The sequence below is a fragment of the Capsicum annuum genome, chromosome 3, assembly GCF_002878395.1.
Source record: "Capsicum annuum cultivar UCD-10X-F1 chromosome 3, UCD10Xv1.1, whole genome shotgun sequence".
Lineage (NCBI taxonomy): Eukaryota > Viridiplantae > Streptophyta > Magnoliopsida > Solanales > Solanaceae > Capsicum > Capsicum annuum.
Genome location: NC_061113.1, coordinates 22,236,099 through 22,254,762, shown reverse-complemented (window position 1 = coordinate 22,254,762; position 18,664 = coordinate 22,236,099). Strand labels below are relative to the sequence as shown.

The 18,664-nt window shown below is 34.1% G+C and overlaps 2 protein-coding genes across 2 annotated transcripts in view; both read right to left on the bottom strand.

Annotated features, from left to right (window-relative positions):
- Nucleotides 1–1,728, bottom strand: part of LOC107866454 — a 5,683-nt gene extending 3,955 nt beyond the window's left edge. Inside the window, exon 1 of the mRNA XM_016712510.2 lies at nucleotides 1,521–1,728. Coding sequence (XP_016567996.2) covers nucleotides 1,521–1,569 — 49 coding nt within the window. The 5' untranslated portion in view covers nucleotides 1,570–1,728. The remainder of the gene's footprint in view (nucleotides 1–1,520) is intronic.
- Nucleotides 1,729–3,030: 1,302 nt separating this feature from the next.
- LOC107866455 (vicilin Jug r 2.0101) lies at nucleotides 3,031–6,535 on the bottom strand. The gene is made up of 5 exons (XM_016712511.2): nucleotides 6,249–6,535; nucleotides 5,893–5,973; nucleotides 5,522–5,788; nucleotides 4,134–4,395; nucleotides 3,031–3,288 (listed from the first exon to the last, which is right to left on the bottom strand). The coding sequence occupies exons 1-5, from the start codon at nucleotides 6,435–6,437 to the stop codon at nucleotides 3,107–3,109; spliced, it is 981 nt and encodes a 326-aa protein (XP_016567997.2). The 5' UTR covers nucleotides 6,438–6,535; the 3' UTR covers nucleotides 3,031–3,106.
- Nucleotides 6,536–18,664: the final 12,129 nt, after the last annotated feature.

Here is an 18,664-nt window from a genome sequence, read left to right as displayed (position 1 = left end):
TTTCGAAAATTCACTTAGACTCCTCAACTAATGCCTGTACCTATCAGACCCCTAAACCCCCCGAATTTTAATTCAATTGGGCATTTTTTTCCCAATCAACAAAAGGCTCAAGTGTATGCAACACACACGCGATGACGTGACAAAACTGACCAATTACAAAAAAACACGTGGCAAAAAAAAAAATTATATTATGAAAATGTTGATTTGTCCATCTTCTATTTAATTATCATTTAATAATAATTTATGAATTAAAAAAAAGAAAAGAAAAAAACAGCCCCCACCCACCAGTCGTCTTCTTCACCACCCCACCCCCCATCCCCTTCGTCTTCACACACACACATAGTCAACAACTCCATTAACAATAGTCAGAAACACATACACATAGTCGTCTTCTTCACACCACCCTCCCCCCGTCGTCTTCTTCACACCCCCCTCTCCCGTCATCTTCACACACACACACACACACGCAGAGTCAGCAACACACACACAGTCAGCGATACACACACATAATTATTGTTAAATCAAAAACTCCATTAATAAATGAAAAAAAAAGATTTCTTAATCAGTTAACTGATTTTGTCCAAAAAAAAAAAAGATTTTTTTTTCACATCTTTGATGTTGTTGAAAATGGTGAAGAATGGTAAAGATTGCTTAGTGATTTTTTTGTTGTTATAATAGAGTTGTTGATTTTATTGGTAATGGAGTTTCTCCATTTTGTTGCTTAAAATTATTTTCTACATCTTCAGTGGTTTCTTGTTGCTTCAGATGAAGAAGAAGATACGGGCAAGTGGGGGTGGGGGGAGGGGAAGGAGGTGGGGGCTCTTTTTAAAAAATAAAGAATTAAAAAATTGTTATTATTAAAAAAATATATTAATAAAATAATTTAAATATAAATTTTTTAATTAAAAAAAAGTTAATTATTATTTATTCTACTATTCACGCGCCAAGTAGAGTGTAACACACTCTCCTTGCTAAATTAGCATTTTGTGCCTGATAAGTATCAATTTTAGCACTTGAGGGGCTTGATAGGTACAAGTTTTAGTTGAGGGGTCTAAGTGAATTTTCGAGACAAGTTTGAGGGGCTATCGATGGGTTTGGCCCAATGTATATAACACACATTATTGGCACTGTATATCAATGTATATCACACTCATATCGTCACAGATTGAGCATGAAATTTAGCTTGAATCGTCCTTTCTCCAAATACCCCTAAATTAATATTCAATATCCTTTATATGTTTTCAATAAAATCTAATATCACCCAATCGAGACAAATCAAAATAGATAGGTCAAAAAAATTCAAACACACGATCTTTCTGAAATTTTTGTAAATTCTTAATCACAACGCTAAAATTTCAACTTATGTGAAGAGGTGTCAACACTGTATATATACTTTTAAAATCTGTTCTTAAACATGTCATAACGATTCTACAACTATAAACATTTCCTTGAGAAAAATATAAAATATGTTATTCTTTTAAACACATGACTTATAACATGTCTGAAAGTTGTGAAAGTACCTGAAAGGTATGCTAGAAAAACAAGAACCAAGGTTGTGCACTTTGCCATATGGTCAATCTCTTGTATTCAGATACCAAAGTATTTAATCTCTTCGATTTGTTTGCTTAATTGGGAGACTATATATTATATGATAATTTGGGATTAAAGAAATAGAGAAACCATATGTTCTATACTCTAAAGTTGCTCCCCTTTAATAGTCCGTTCGATTTTCATTTTTACTTTCCACTTAGTTACTTGAGCAAAAGATATTAATTTTAATTGTCCATATTTTTTTAAAGTTGCTCCCCTTTAATAGTCCGTTCAATTTTCATTTTTACTTTCCACTTAATTACTTGAGCAAAAGATATTAATTTTAATTGTCCACATTTTTTTATAGGCTACTCTGAAGTTCATATCTAGAGTCCTTGAAGATTTAGGGATAAGAATGAGATTAAATGCAATTTTCTTTTGTGTTAAAAGAGGAAGTTTACTATGTTTACAAAAGTTACATTGTACTCAAGAAGATACCTTTCTCCGTTTCATTTTATTTGACTCTTATATCAAAAATAAATATTTTAATTTACTTATTCATTTTAGTAAAGCAAAAGAGTTTTATGTTACCTTTTTTTGAATACTATTTTTGTAGGCATTTCGCCATGAAATCAAATTTGTTTGGAGTTGGAGTTGTGTTTACTATAAATATAAATTAAAGTTGTTTTTAAATTTTTGTGAGAGAAGGTGGAGTGAAAAAATTTTCACTTTTCTAAATGCAACTTGGAGTTATATTTGAAATTCTAACATCAAATACCAACTTGAAGTTGTATTTGAAATAAAGTAAAAAAAAATTCTTGAAGAAAAAAAGAAATTCTCTTGACCAATTACAAACACATAGAGTATTAAAAAAAAAAACCCAGTACACTAAGCTTCTGCCATGCAGAGTTCGTAAAAAAACCCGACCATAAGAATTACATAAAGTATTAAATAACTACATAAAATAATAATAATCAAATTTAATAATAAAATACGTCTCTAATTAATTTTTTATATGAGATGTGCTAAATTAATAGGTCAAGTAATATAAAACGAGGAAAGATATATTATAAAAGGTCAAAAACTACACACACCTCAATATCAAATAAAATATCGTTGATCATACATAAATAGAGTATCGTTGATTATATATAAGTTGAAAAAATATACCAAACAAAGATATTAATAATAACAAAGCTAATACTAACCTCTTTCTAATACACTCTGCCAACTGCTCGCTAATTACAGCCACACAGAAGAGAAGAAACAAAAAGCTCGCTCATTACAACCACACAGAAGAGAAGCAGGGGCGGATGCACAACTTTACGTGCGGGTTCTTGAGAATCCATAACTTTCGTACGGTTCTTAAATTTATATTGAAAAAACTAGTAAATATATAAGAATTATAAGTTGGGAACCCACAAACAAAGTGTGTTATTGGTCTAGTGATAAAAATTATAAATTAGGAACCCACAACCTTTAAATTCTAGATCCGCCTCAGAGAAGAAACAAAAAAACCAACTCTTGGAGCCTTTCTTTATTTACTCACAAAGCTCTCGCAAGGATATTCTACAACTTAGAACACTAAGTCCAAAATTGAAGACACATATTGTTGTCCCCTTCTTCCTCCGCCTTTTGGTGCTGCAACAAAATATGACTCATTTTGATTCTGAAATATTTCTTCAACCTCCCTTGCTGGCATGTTGAATGACATTTCTTTTGCTCCTCTGTCAACATTTCTCCATATGCTTTGTTGACCTTAAATTTCAAACCAGCCAGGAAAACTTTTTAAAAAGAGTTTAATTTCTATGTATTTGTGTAAATGACTATTCATAATTGCATATGAAAGGTGAAAAGACTACGTATTAGGTGTAACTTGAACAAAATTCCACATTCTTAATTGAAAAGACCGAAAAGCTACATATCATGGTGCATGAATATTCTTAGTGTCATCATGAGCTTTAGGTGAAAGTCGTGATGGTTTGACCGTATAACGAATACTATTCATAAGTTTCTATTACGTACTTCGTCCCAATTGAACTATATGGCACTATTTAACTAGACAAAGTGTTCAAAAACGACTCTTGAAAGTTGAAACTAGTGGTAAAATGAATTTTAGACATGAAAATTAAATTGTTCCTACATACAAAACAATGATATTTGTTTAAAGAGGGAATAAAAAAAGAATATACTCCATTTAAATTGGTACATAGAAAATGATACTATTATTTATGATATCAATATATTAGTAGTTGTAGTAGATGACAAAGTTAGTAGGTAGTTGAGTGCTTTGTCAACTCCCATTTCCGAAGTATTGGTTGTAGTCTTGTATTTCCATATTCTTAGATTGTTATTTCTATTTGTTGTTTCCTAGACTTGTTTATTGTATTTTCTTGTTATTACTCATGCTTCTTGTTGTTGTCGTCTTTTCATCTGTTTTGAGCCAATGATCTTTCTGAAACAGCTGCTATTCCTTAAAACGGAAGAGGTAAGGTCTTTGTCTACACTACCCTCCCCACCCCAGACCCCATCGTACACTACCGTGGCATGTTGTAGTTGTTGTAGTAGAAGAAGTTAAACCCTTAAGAGAAGAAAACTAATACCAGCAAGGAAGTTCAATCTGCTGTTATGGCCATTAATTCCAAAACCAACCATTCTTAGATTTGAATCTCCTGTGGCGACAACCGTAATAGGATGTCCTGCTGGGATTACGAAAAAATCACCAACTGATAGACAACCTCGTACCACCTTATGGCCTTGTCTCTGATGGCGTCGGCTACTAACCATTTCAAGCCGGCCATTTCCTTGTGCAACCATTACCAACCATGTAGCCCTTGTACAATAGACTGGTAATATCATTCCACCCTGCAAAATTAATTTACAAGTTACTTATAACACTATTATGCCTCCATCACAAGGAAAGTACGTTCAGCTATATAAATTCTCACAGTGCATATATCACTCCGTTTTCGCTCTATTACATGAGTCAGAAACATAACAAATTATTCCTATGAAATTAAGATATCAAGATTTTGGTAATGGAGATTGGAGACAAGTTATGCCGAAGCGCTGCCAACTCGTAGACATAGGCTTGACACACAGGGAAGTTACATTCATGAATCTGGAAAGGCTGGCATTGGAGGCATCATCAGAAATGGCAAAGGGGACATCATCATGGTATACACAGTTTCTGTTAATTACAACAGTAACAACACGGCGGAAACAGTGGCTGCCAGTTATGGAGTAAGTACGTGCACTAACCTATAGGCATCACAAATGTGGTTATTGAACTAAATTCCAACATTGTCACTGAAATGTTGTTAAACAGAAAAACTAACAATCTTATTCGTAGAGTAGAACAGACAAGATCATTGACGAGCTGAAAGGGATGAATGCTACTGCTAGACATTTCTCTAGAGAAGCTAACCAAGTTGCAGATAGCCTAGCTAAGTATATATGCCTCTTCTCACAATGTGTGTCTACATTTCAACTCCTTTCAAGAGCTTCCTAAAGATGCAAAATGCCGTTACCAGCTGGACAAAATACAACTGCCTAGTATTAGAATAAGAGATGACGAAGCTGATTTTTTTGTGAGCTGATATCATCTCCTGTAGAGTAGAGTAGGCTGAAATGCTTTGACTGATCTGGTTCATCATTCAAATGTTGTATTCGAGGTCGGGCCTAGCCACCCTAATTGTATCCTTTTTGCTGAAATATAGTTAGTTTTCACTTTGCTTCAGTTCTAAAATGAGTAACACATTTCTATATTTGAATAACTTTTGAGTTTTACCTAAACGAGAGCTACACAAATATTATTGTTTACGAGCACATATTTCAATAGTTGTCTAGCCATACAAATGTTATGACGTGTTTATGACCACAAATTTCGAAAGTCTCACTTTTTTACTTAGTTAAACTCTCTGTCAAGACAAACTATGTCACATAAATTGAAACGAAGTTGAAGTGGTAAATTGCAAATTAAGTGGCTTACTTGGTTGATGTTCATGATACCAACAGCTACATCCAAATCCCTCAACTGTTGGAATCTATCTGGGGTTGCTTCAAAGTATTGTCCAAATCTGTTACCAATTAATGTGCGTTCCTTCAACACACTGAAAGGACCTCCCGTTTCACCTTTCTTTTCCTTAATGGAGCATGAAGCGTGTTGGCTTATTGCTCTAATTTGTTCTTCACTGGCTTTGATTACTATCCCCTGCTTTTGTTGTCCAAATAGCCTCTCTAACCTGTCCCTTGGGGTCTAACCATCAAAATAATAAAGAAAAGTGAGAATTTTAACTAACATTATATAAAGACCTAATGTAAAATTAATTAGTTTGTACGAAATTGATTAAGTAGGCTCACATTGAAAGCGGTCTCCAGGATATCACTGCTGAAAGCTCTGTAGAAGGTTTCTGCATTTTCACCTCCGGCACTAAAGAATTCCTGAACCCCACATAAACTATATATTAATTAGTAATCCTTTTTTTCCTTTTACTTGTCGCATTTCAGGTCTCGAAAGTCAAACTGCATGAATTTTGACAACACTTTAAGATGTAATTTTTTCAACATATTAATATGGAAAGAATTGCAACTTATAGTTTTTTTCACATAGTTTTGGAACATCTAAAGTTTAGAAATATTAAACAGTTGAGAATGCAAATATTCTCCTCCCCAAATTTTGAAGCTTGATAAAAGAATCTTCAAAGTACTATGATTACCTGAAATTGTCCAGGGACATTAACAGACTTGGCTAGCACGTAAACGGAGAACTTCTCTTTGTTATCTTTGTTGATGAAGTAGACTGTTGAACCAGCAGAAATATTGAGTATATCACCATGCTCCAAGTTGAAGGACTTCTTCTCATCTTCTTCTGCTATACTTATTGTTCCTCTCCCTGTAATAAACATAAAAAAAAACACTCTTTTTTATTTCTGTCTTTGTGACAGAATTTCCTTTTTAGTCCATTTTAAAGAAAGACGAAATGTCATCAGAGACCCTCGTTACCTATCCTGATTTGATATCTACGCCTCTATCACTCCACGAAATTTCATTCAGACACCTTTAACTTTAACTTGATAAACAAATATTCCGCCTTTAAAAAAATGATTGCATGGTTTACATTCACGTGAAACACTTCTCTTTTTTAGCCTTTTAGCTCATCTAATAAATAAAAGAACACTTCTAAATGTACAACGATCTTTGCACTTTTTATTTTTATAACCACATAACTATTACTATGACATATTCAAGACAATAACACACAAATACCATACCAGACTAATACTACAAGTTTTAAAATACTTTTATTTTATAATAAAATTTTGTGCGGTTAAATTTCCTCCCAATTCAAACTATATCAGAATGGAAACAAGAAAGTACCAATAGTTCACAAAGTTAAACTCAATTTCAGTTTGAGCCTCGAGCAATATATAATAAAATGTACGTGCCTCTAACAGTAAGAAGTAAGAGTTGAGCATCAAAGTGATGAGGACGCATGAAAGACATAGGTTCAAATTCAAGTACTCCAACTCTATACTTCTCTATTCCCCCAAAAAGTTCATCAGTGAACTTATCAAGGACTCGAAATTCACCATGTTTTGATCTCAATTGAGGTGTGAACCTATGTGACTTAAATAAGTAGGGATTGTTGTTCTCTTCTTCGTCACATTGACTAGCAAGAAACAAAGAGACTAGGATCAAGATGAGAAATAAAAGCTTTGGTTTAGTGAATATTGCCATGGTTACAATTGAAGCTTATTTCGAATCGAAGTTCTAAAAGATAATTTTGATTTTGCGTGGGAATTGGGAATTTTTGGTGGGGGAATTGGAGATGGTCAGTTTAAAAGTGTTTGCAAATTGCATGCAAGGTGACAAGTGTCGAATCGTGAAAAACTAACGAAGTGTTGGTGTGATAAACGGGTAGCTGCATGCACATGAATATCACATGGAGTTTGCATGGTATACTGACAAATTTAAAAAGGCCGAACTGGCTTCATAAAATATAAGTGTATAAGCTATTTTATATTGTTAAATAAATTTAATCTGTTATTACATATTAGTTATTACTCAAGTTTTTTATATAAAAATTTAAAAAGAAAAATTTAAATAATTGATTAAATTTATCTTATAATATAAAATATTTTTATATAATAACAAAATACAAAACTTAATTTCTAAAATTTAAATGATTTATTTGAGCAGAGGTTGCGCTTTAAATCACTTTATATATTGGTGGGTGTGAACTGTGAAGTGACACTAGTGTAAACCATGTTGAATATCTAATAAGGTTGTTATGGGAAGGGCCCCTTAGGTCAAAATTTGATGTTTATAAATATTTGGCTAGGTCTTGTCTCACTTCTGAAAAAATCTTAAGACAACACGATAGATCAATGAAGTATTGATTATTGACATGTAAAAGAAACATATAGAAGAAACATGTTACTTAAGTTGGTCCAATACACAGAGACAGTCACTAAGAAAGCGGACAGGAATGGACAAGCTCAACTCTCTGAAGAATGGATAAAGCTTTCTCTCATTCTTGGTGGATCACATGTGATAAAAAGAAGTAGTAGTAGTTAAATACAACACTTGTTGATAAGCTGAAGAGAAAGTGTTGCACTCAAACAAGGAGATTGACTTGAAGTAGGAGTTTGACAACTACAAGAGTTTCACTAGAAGATGGACTCTAACTGAACATAGAAGTCTGATAAAGTTGAAGAGTCCAAGAGGCGGAAAAAGTTAACACACAGGGAAGGACTCTTTGAGGAGTCAATATATATCGAGGGAGTAACTCACTTTGTTACTCATGCACTCAAAAGATAGCAACACATCAACGAATTATCAAACAATTCCAAAAGCTTGAAGCATCGAAGGAGAACCTGTTCCTTGTACTTAGAGTTAAGGAGTCTTAAACTTTATGTATTAGGTTGGTTCTTGAGTTGTAATGTTGTCTAGTCTCAGTGAAGTATAAACTAAGTTAGGAGCTTTGTCTTCAAGTTTGGAAACTCGAAAACTTGGGAACACTTACCTTGAGAAGGTTTGTGTTTTTGTAGAAATAAGAGTTAGATTTTAATTCCTTAATTACAATAGTTTTGTAATTCGTTGATTTGTTGAGACTCAAATTATTTTGGTGAAGTTGGGGTTAAATCCTGTAGAGGTACAAGTCGTGATTTTTTACACCTCTTTGAGCCGGGTGTTTTTCATGTAAATATCATTGTGCAATTACTTACTATTTTAGCTACATAGGAGCACGTTTGTTAACTTGTTCCATCGATAGGCAACAATTAGGCAAAAAATAAGAAATTAGTAGGGCTCGTACTCTAACAAGTGGTATTAGAGAGAGATTATCTTACATAAGGTTAACACCTAATAAAATATCACTATGATGAATTTTGTACTGCCTACTGGTCACAGTTACTAGGCCTCCTTTTTTTAATGGTACTTATTTCGCTTGGTGGAAGTCTAGAATGAAAATGTTCATTAGAGGAGAAGACTATGAATTGTGGGGCAGAATTACTGATCGTTTAACTATCCCAATGAAGTTGGAAGATGAAGAACAAGTTTAAAAGGTGAGAAGCTAATTTACTGCTCATGATTTGGTGGCTCTGGAGAAAATATGCAAAGGCAAATAACATACTAGTGTGTGGGCTAGGTCCAGCTGAATACAACAGGGTATTTACTTGCACCACTGCCAAGAAAATTTGAGATGCCTTGGTGAATGCACATGAGGGCACCACTCAAGTGAGAAAATTCAGAGTTGCTCTTCTCTTTACTGAGTATGAAGGTTTTAAGATAAAGAAAAATGAATCACTTCATCAGATGATGTCAAGACTCACTTTTTTGACAAATCAATTAACTTTTTTGGGAAAAATCATCACTACTGAGGAACAAGCCGAGAAAGTATTGAGGGTCCTACCAAAATCTAAATGGAATGTCAAGGTTACTGCTATTAGAGAGGCAAAGGATTTAACCAGTATGTCTTTAGATAAATTAGTAGGAAACCTAAAGACTTATGAGATGCAAATTGATGAAGCCAAGAATGAAAAGGCAGCTCTTGAGAAAACCTTGGCCTTAAAAGCCTCTGACAGTAATGGAGAAATGAAACTGACTGAAGAGCAGGTGACATTCATAACAAAATATTTCAGCAAAGTCTTCAAAAGGAAGAATGAAACTGGTATCAAGAGGCATTCCAATGACAACCCCACAGGGTGCTTTAAGTGTGGTAAAGCTGATCATCAAGTCAGAGATTGTCCTGTTTGAGAAATTGAATGAAAAAAAGGAAAGAGCTGAGAAAGAATTAAAAGAAAAGGCTAAAAAAGAGAGAAGGAAGAATTTGCTATGGTAGCTGCTTGGGGATCTGACTCTGAAGGATTAGATGATGGAGAGGTAGATGAAACTGCTCTTATGGCAATTGAAGATTAAACATGGAAGACTGAGATAACACTACTAAGGTAAGTATTCCAAAACTTAAAAAGAATTTACACCTATTTTCAAAAGAAAAACTTGTTTCATTGATGAATGGATTAATAGATGATTTTCAAGAATTATCTTTTGATAGGGATGAACTATTCAACAGTATTGCAAGTCTCAAGTTTGATTTTATCGATATGAAAACTTGAAAAAAGGTTATTGAAAAGGAAAATAACACTCTCAAGGAACAAGTTAGTCAACTTGATTCTTCAAAATTGAATCTACAATCTGAGATCCTAAAACTGACTCTTTCTGAAAAAGTAAAAAAAGTGAAAAGTGATGATCAGAAGAGGCTTGAACTTGAACTGACCAAGGTTAAACATGATTGTAATAATGAAAAATAAACAGTAGATAGATGAAGCCAAGAAATATCTAGGTTGAAACTTGATCTGGAAAGGGAAAATAGATAGACAAACTCTTCTAGAAATGTTCATCAATTGGGTGAAAGGACACACAATGAAAAAGATGGATTGAGATTTTTCAAGAGTCACACTATCACTAATGATTTATGCTACATTTGAGGCAATCTTAGACATCCCACTACTAAATGTCCTATTGAAAGTAAAAGCAGATACAAAAGCACAAATCTAGCAAAGAAGTCAGATTTCATAAGATCTCAGAAGAATAAATTAAATAGAAAAACGAGTTAGAGAAAAAGGTTACATAGCCTGTTGCCTCATTGGGCTAAAATAAATCTGATTCATCCTTTTTCTCATAAGAAAGGACCTAAGATTGTCTGGGTTCTTAAAGTTAACCCCTAAAATATTTTATAGGTGAAAGATGGCAAGCAAAATTCGCCCATGGATAGAGCTTGCTCAAGGCATAAGACTGGAAGAGAACCAAGCCTTTCACTAAGGAGGAAGATCATTTACAAACCAGAAAATAAAGAAGAACAAAAAACAAAGAAAATTGTGGAAATGTAGTATTTGGGTAAGGCGGAAATAAAAGAGACTATGGTAAAAAAAATTTGATTCTTGTGAGCAAATAAAAGAAGCACGAAAGGAAAATAAAACCGATGAGTTGCACATAAACAGATTGTGCTACATGGTCCTTTTGATTATTCAAGCTATGGGCATAGTGACAGGGGAAACAAGTCAAGACATTGATTCATGCCATGCTAAATTGTTGAAAATCAAGCAATAATTCATGAATTTTGAGTGTAAATGTAGGATGTCTTCATGATTTTTATTATAATACAAGTACTTTAAAATTTGAAATTTTCTTCTATGCTACATCTTATTAATATTGGACACCAGTCTTGTAGAGACAATGTTAAAAAAAGTCTTATATCTATCATGATATGTTGTATGGAAGATTTACTTGCTGAAGAACTTAGTAGAGAGCTCTTTAGAAATAACAGATTAGAGTTGGGAATGATTAAGGTTGCATAAACTCCTTTCAATGATTGACTAGAAATATCTGTTCTTGGTATGTCTTAAGCTAAAATTGTTGAATAATTCAATCTTTCACAATAAGTCATGTGTACTAATTTCAAGATTTTGATTGATATGACAAATTGTGTATTAAACTGTGCAAAGATACTGAATCCTTTGAGTGAAGTGTCTGTGAGTTAAAATCATCTAGGTATAGCATTATTTCAATTATTTTAATTAGCATGATGAAACAACTTTATTCACTTGGTCCCAAAAATTAATTCTCTTTGTAACCGCCAAAGTCCAAGAGTTGTCTTTTCAAAAGGAGCCCGCCACCGCCTATAGCTTTGCCATTATTGTCTACTAGGTTCTTTCACATCAAAACTCTGCACCTATAACCATCAATTCTCTAACTTTATATTTCATCTCCGAATTTACTCCACTATTTAAACTGAAGCTTAATCAAATTCCATCATGCACTCATCTCTCTATCTCTACATACAAAAGTGTTTCTTTCTTTTGTGATAATGTCTTCTTCATCCTTCTATGAAATGACTAAGTCCAACCCATACAGTGAATTATTGTCCACTCAATTGGTGGTTCATGCTACTGAAAACTCCACTCTTCACATTTCTCCTAGTATCCCTATGAAATTCTTTGATTTTGCTGCATGGACAAATGTCCAAAACCCATTATCAAACTTCTCTGCAAGAACACATATTCCTCCCACCTCTACTCTTGAAGTCACTGATGTTACCTCTGTACAAATAATTGATACTGATGACATTCATATTGCAGATGTAATCCTTCGCAAAGCAAGATCTTGATCTAAAAGACAACAATCTTCTAACCCCATTGTTGTTGATGAGCTTGAGGTTCCTGATGAACCATGCTCACAGATATATGCTCATATTCTATCTCACCTATAACTCCTCATATTCACAACAAGAAGCATCAAGAGGAAGCTTTTATGACTGAGGCACTCCGTGCCAGTAAAAAGACATGCTCCACTCCACTTGTTCCTCCCTCTTTTTTTTCTTCTCAAGATGTCCTGCTTCACTCTGTAAGGAAGGAAAGAACAAAATAATGTATTTCCAAGCCTTTTGCATTTTGACCTCCTTTTTCTACTCCAAAGTTAAAAAAGAAATCAACATCCACTACACCATTAAAGCCCTTAAAATCCGAAACTCCCTCCAGCTACAGGAAATGGGTTCCTATACCTGTTTCATCAGACACTTCTAAGTCTGATGAAGACTTTGATATTGAAGAGTTTCCTGAGCCAATTGACTCTAAAGTGGATCATGTTCTCCATTTTCAAAAGAGAAAACTTGCTAGGGGTAGAGTTATGACTTGGCATGGAGGTCCTGCCATGGAAATTTTGCTGACAAAACTGTCTGCCCAGGGGTGGACTAACATGTTCCTTCAAGGAAATGTTCAAAAGAAGTTTGGAAATTCTGAGGTGTATGAATTTTACACCAATGGGATTGAATCTGGTGATATGTTCTCTTCATCTATAAGAGGGATAACTATAAACTTAGCTGGAGATGATTTGGGTAGGATTATAGATGTACCATTGGGGGGATGGGGTCATTATGTAAGATTTGATTGGCCGTCTTTGGATAATCTACCCTCAGCCTTAGAAATATCCAGGAAATTCTCGGGTAATCCCAATCTTGATCACCATCATAGAGTCTTTAAAAGAGAGATTTCACCTCTGCATCAGTTGTATTTTGATGTGGTGCATAAAATGATCCCCTCCTAAGGAAAAAAATGCAATGAGGCAAATTTTCTTGATCTGACTCTTATAGAACTCCTGGATACTGAAGTCAGAATGATTTGCCCAAAGGTGATCCTTGTAAAAGATAAAAAGGGACATGCTCTGCCTTATGAATTCTGGTTGACACCTGTCTTTGAGGATTACTCTGTTCTTGTACAAGTATGGTAACTTCATACCACAAAGTATGTCATAGGCACAGTAGAACACCTGGACGTACCTGTCTCTATGAGGAGTGCTGATACTCCTCTTTAAAGAGCAAAAAATGGTCTTGTTAAGAAGAATGCTGCAATAATTGCAACACAGGATGAACATGATGCTGAGAAAGCCTTGCTTCAGACTTAAATTTATTCTCTTCAAGCTGAACTTTCTCGTGAGCAGCAAAGAATATGGAAACTATTCAAAGGCTGACCCAGTTGCTTCCATCTGTTCCTCCCCCCTCTTCCAACCCTTAGAGCCTTATTTTTTTTACTGTTTCTCATGTTATTTTTAGTAATTACTTAATGTTATATTATGGAATTTAACTTTTATTCTTACTATTCAGTCTTTGCATGATTTAGTTACATTATGTGTTTTTTCTTTCACATTCTGATTATTTTAGTCACAACCATGAATTATTTAACGATCCTTTTGTCTTGGCCTATCTTGAACCAACTTTTCGATAATTGTAAAAAGGGGGAAGATTGAGTTGTGTGCAATGGTTATAACCTAATTTACTAGTCTATTTCTTTTAAGTGTTTTTCCGTTTCTTGCTTGACTAGGTGTTTCAGGAAAAATTGCAAGTGGTTTAGGAATGTAAAATTTGTCATCATCAAAAGGAGGAATTTGTTAGACCAATGAAGTTTTGATGATTGATATATAAAAAAAACTTATAGAATAAATATGTTACTCAAGCCAATCCAATTACATGGAGACAGTCACTAAAAAAGCTAACAGGAATGGACAAGCTCAACTCTCCGGAGAATGGATAAAGCCCTCTAGCGTTCTTAGTGGATCATGAGTGATTAAAAGAAGTTATAATTATACACAACACTTGTTTATAAACTGAAGAGAAAGTGTTGCACTTAAACAAGGAGATTGACTTGAAGTAGGAGTTTTACAACTACAAGAGTTTCACTAGAATAGGGACTCCAATCGAACATAGAAGTCTGATAAAGTTAAAGAGTCCAAGAGGAGGCAAAAGTTAGCACACAAGGAAGAACTCTTTGAAGAGTCAATATATATTGAGGGAGTAACTCACTTTGTTACTCATGCACTCAAAAGATAACAACGTATTAATGAATTATCAAACAGTTCCAAAAGCTTGAAGCATCAAAGGAATACTTGTTTCTTGTACTTAGAGTTAAGGAGTCTTAGACTTTATGTATTAGGTTGGTTCTTTAGTTGTAATGTTGTCTAGTCTTAGTGAAGTATAAACTGAGTTAGGAGATTTGTCTTCAAGTTTGGGAACTCGAAGACTTGGGAACACTTACCTTAGGAAGTTTTGTATTTATGTTGAAATAGGAGTTAAAGTTTAATTCCTTGATTAAAAATGTTTTGTAATTCATTGATTTGTTGAGGTTCAAATTGTTTTAGTGAAGTTGGGGTCAAATCCTGTATAGGCATGTCGTGGTTTTTTACACCTCTTTGAGCCGGGTGTTTTCCACGTAAACATCACTGCTTAATTACTTACTATTTTAGCTGCATAGGAGCACGTTTGTTAACCTGTTTCATCGATAGGCAATAGTTAGTAAGAAAATAGGAAATCAGTAGGGCTCGTACTCTAACACAACAAGCATAATAAAGGTTGTTATGCGAAGGGCTATCATGTCAAAACTTAGATGTCTATAAATATTTGGCTTGATCTTGTCTCATTTATAAAAAACATTAAGACAACCACCTCATTCGACTGCCAGTCGTAGGAGGAGCAATGAAATAAAGATGTAATCAAACGTTCCACACTTTCAGAATGAACTTTCACATTGATGGATAAACAAAACTACATATACAAGTAGCTCTTCCAGGAGAATAGATGTGTGACAGCGCTACAGAGAAAACAACACTTTTATGTAATATTCTATATCTCAACGCCTATAATGTAGCTTTCTTATTGTTGTGACCTGCTACTTATAGATGATATTATATTAATCTTGTTTCCCCACGTTTCTTGTACCAATTATACATTTCTGACGATAATTCTCAATTCCTTGAAGATTTTGAGAAAAATTAGAATGGGAATAAAAACTAATTTCTATACATCTTCAAATTTCTTTCATGTTAAAAGAGGACTTCTTTCATTTATGTCACAAAAGTAACATTGCACAAGACAGACAATATTACAAATGAAGCCAAAAACACTTCCAACTCTTAGCTTAGAAGACCCATAATAATAGTTAGATTAGTAGTAATCTTGGAGCCATTCTATATTTACTCACAAAGGTCACTTCATTCCTTGCTTCCTTGAGAGCATATGTACAACTTATTTAGAAAACGAAGTCCCAAAATTGATGACACATTATAAGGTTGCTGATGGTGCTACTCTGGTGCAGCCACAAAATAGGACTGATGTTGATTCTACAAGATATTTTCAACCTCCCTTGCCGGTTTGTTGAATGAGAGTTCTTTGCCTTCTCTGTCTACACTTCTCCACATGCCTTCTTGACCTTAAATATCAGACCAGCACAAGAAGTAGGGGAAAAAGATTTAAAAGTGAAATCAGTATGCCTTCTGCCCCAATTTATATGATGCACTTTTCGTTTTAGTCTATCCAAGGGAGGATCTAGGGGGTCGTAAGGATGTTCACCCAAACTCCTTCAACAAAAAATTTACATATAAGGTAATTTTTTTACTTATTGTGTATATACCATATGCCGGGGTCTTTCAAAAACGACATCTCTACCTCCTGGGTAGTGTAAGATCTGTGTACATATTATCCTCCCCAAACCTCATTGATGGGATTTTACAGGGTAAGTTTTAACTTGAGTACTAGGACAATTTTCACTTAATATATTTTTTCCTTTTATTTTACTGGTGTATCTATGTTTTACAATTATGGATTCACCATTGCTGGTGCATTACATGCATGGGGCATAATAGATTGGAACAAATCCTGCTGTAATAGCATGTAGAAAAATAAATCTTGAACATAACTCAATATCAAAAGCTAAGACATAAAGAATTGTCAAGTCTTTAGAAAAGAGACAACTCATCTCTTTTTCATTTGATATGGGATTCTTCAACACATATTTTAAGACGACAAGTAAAGTCATACTATAATCATACATACAAATGCTATAACCTGTTTAATATCACAAGTTTAAAAGAATCTTGATTTTTCTGAAATTACCTCTAAGAACGAAAAGTAGGACTTTAGCATCAAAGTGATGAGGAAGCATGAAAAACAAAGGTTCAAAATCAAGTACTCCAACTCTGTATGTAATTTTCTAGTCCTCTAAGAGCTAGGTTCATCAATGAACTTGTGAAATTTACTGCAACAACACATAATTCATCCTTTAACTCTAGAGAAAAAGAGTATTAGCTATGAAGAAGAATCAGAAGAAGCAGGGTACTCATTGATAGAATAAAAGAAAATAAATCTGTTACAACTGTTTTAACCACTTGTCTTAGGGAGTATTTATAGACTTAGCTAATAGTTCTAGAATCATCTAGAAAATTCCTTCCTTACACTATCCTAGCTGACAATTAGTAGTAACTAACTAACTAACTAGTCGGTTAGTTAGGTACTTTAATATAATAGTGCACAGCTGAATGAAACAGTAACAATCAGTGTAACTAAACTATTACATTTAACTAATATACATGTAACCAATTCTATAACCAACTCTCAATACACCCCCCCAAGCTGCAGGGTGCACTATGTTGCGCACACTAAGCTTGCCTATAAGATGGAAATATTGCTCATGACTCAAACTTTTGGTTAGCACATCTGCTACTTGATGTTGCAAGGGAACATATACAGTTTTGATCAGGTCAACTTTGATCTTATCTCGAATAAAATAACAATCAATTTCGATGTGCTTAGTTCTCTCATAGAATATGGGATTTGCTGCTAGTTGAATATCTGATTTGCTATCACTTAATACTATGATAGGTTTATTAATAGTAACACCTAGATTAGTGAATAAGCCTTCTAGCCAAGTAAGTTTAGCTACTGCAGAGGCCATGCTTCTTTACTCAGCCTCAGCTGAGCTTCTAGAAATCGTGTGTTGTTTCTTGGACTTTCAAGATACCAGTGATCTACCAAGTTATATCACATAACTATTGATAGATCTTATAGTGTTAGGGGATGTTGCCCAATTAGAATCACACCAACAAATTAAGTCTGTGATTCCCCAAGGTTTCATCCATAAGCCCTAAGCTACTGATCACCTTAGATATCTCACAACTCCGTGTGCTGCTTCCAAGTGAGATTTTTTGGGCATTTTTATAAACTGGCTTAATGTCTGCACTACATAACTAATATCAGGTTAAGTAATTGTAGCATACATAAGATTCCCAACTAATCTTTGATAAGCAGTAACATCATTCAGAACCACATCATTTGTTTCTCCAGCAGCTTCATCAACCTCTACTGAGGTTAGCTTAGAATTAGATTCTAATGGAGTATTTGCTGGTTTTGCACCAGAAAGTTCAGTTTCTGAAATCGGCTCAAGAATGTACTTTCTTTGATTTAAAATAATTCCTTGTCTAGACCTTAGAATCTCAATAGCAAGAAAGTACTTAAGCTCTCCTTAGTCTTTGAGCTTAAATTATTGGTGTAATGCCTTCTTATCTTCTGTAATCATGAACTTATTATCTCCAGTGATGAGAAAGTCATCAACATATACTAAGATAATAACCATGCCTGTGGCCTTCCTTAAAATAACAATGAATAATCATATGCACTTTGAGTAAAACCAGCTTGCAATAGGGATGAAGTAAGCTTGATATTCCATTATCTCTAGGCTTGTTTGAGCCCATATAAGGATTTCAGTAACCTGTACATTTTATTTTTTCCCTTGTGTTGAAAGCCTTCAGTTAACTTCATGTATACTTCTTCATCTTGATCTCCCTATAATAATGAGTTATACACATCCATACGATATAAACACCATCCCTTTGATGCTGCTAGAGCAATAATACACTTGACAGTTACCAATTTTGCAATAGGTGAAAAAGTATCATGATAGTCTAATCCCGCTTGTTGGTTGTACCCTTTAGCTACTAATTTTTCTTTGAATCTCTTAACCTCTTCATTAGCCTTATACTTGATTTTATACACCCACTTTGATCTAATAGTATTTTTACCTAGTGGCAAGTCTACTATTTCCCAGGTGTTGTTGTCTTTAAGAGCTTGAACTTTTAACTTCATGGCTTGAATCCACCTTTCATCTATATAAGCTTAACTAAAATACTGTGGCTATACTAGAGCTAAGAAATTACCCACATAACATTGGTAATTGGTTGACGTGTTAGCATACGACAAGTAGTTGGTAATAGGATACCATGTACCTTTCTTCTTGTTCATTGTAGTGTAGTC

Excerpts from the sequence above, each read along its gene's own strand:
- LOC107866455 (XM_016712511.2), bottom strand. The coding sequence starts at position 6,437 with ATGTTTATTACAGGGAGAGGAACAATAAGTATAGCAGAAGAAGATGAG. Across the intron at positions 5,789-5,892 it reads TCCTGGAGACCGCTTTCAAT|ACCCCAAGGGACAGGTTAGA; the intron begins GTGAGCCTACTT and ends TTTGATGGTTAG. Across the intron at positions 3,289-4,133 it reads CAGATTGAACTTCCTTGCTG|GTCAACAAAGCATATGGAGA; the intron begins GTATTAGTTTTC and ends TTGAAATTTAAG.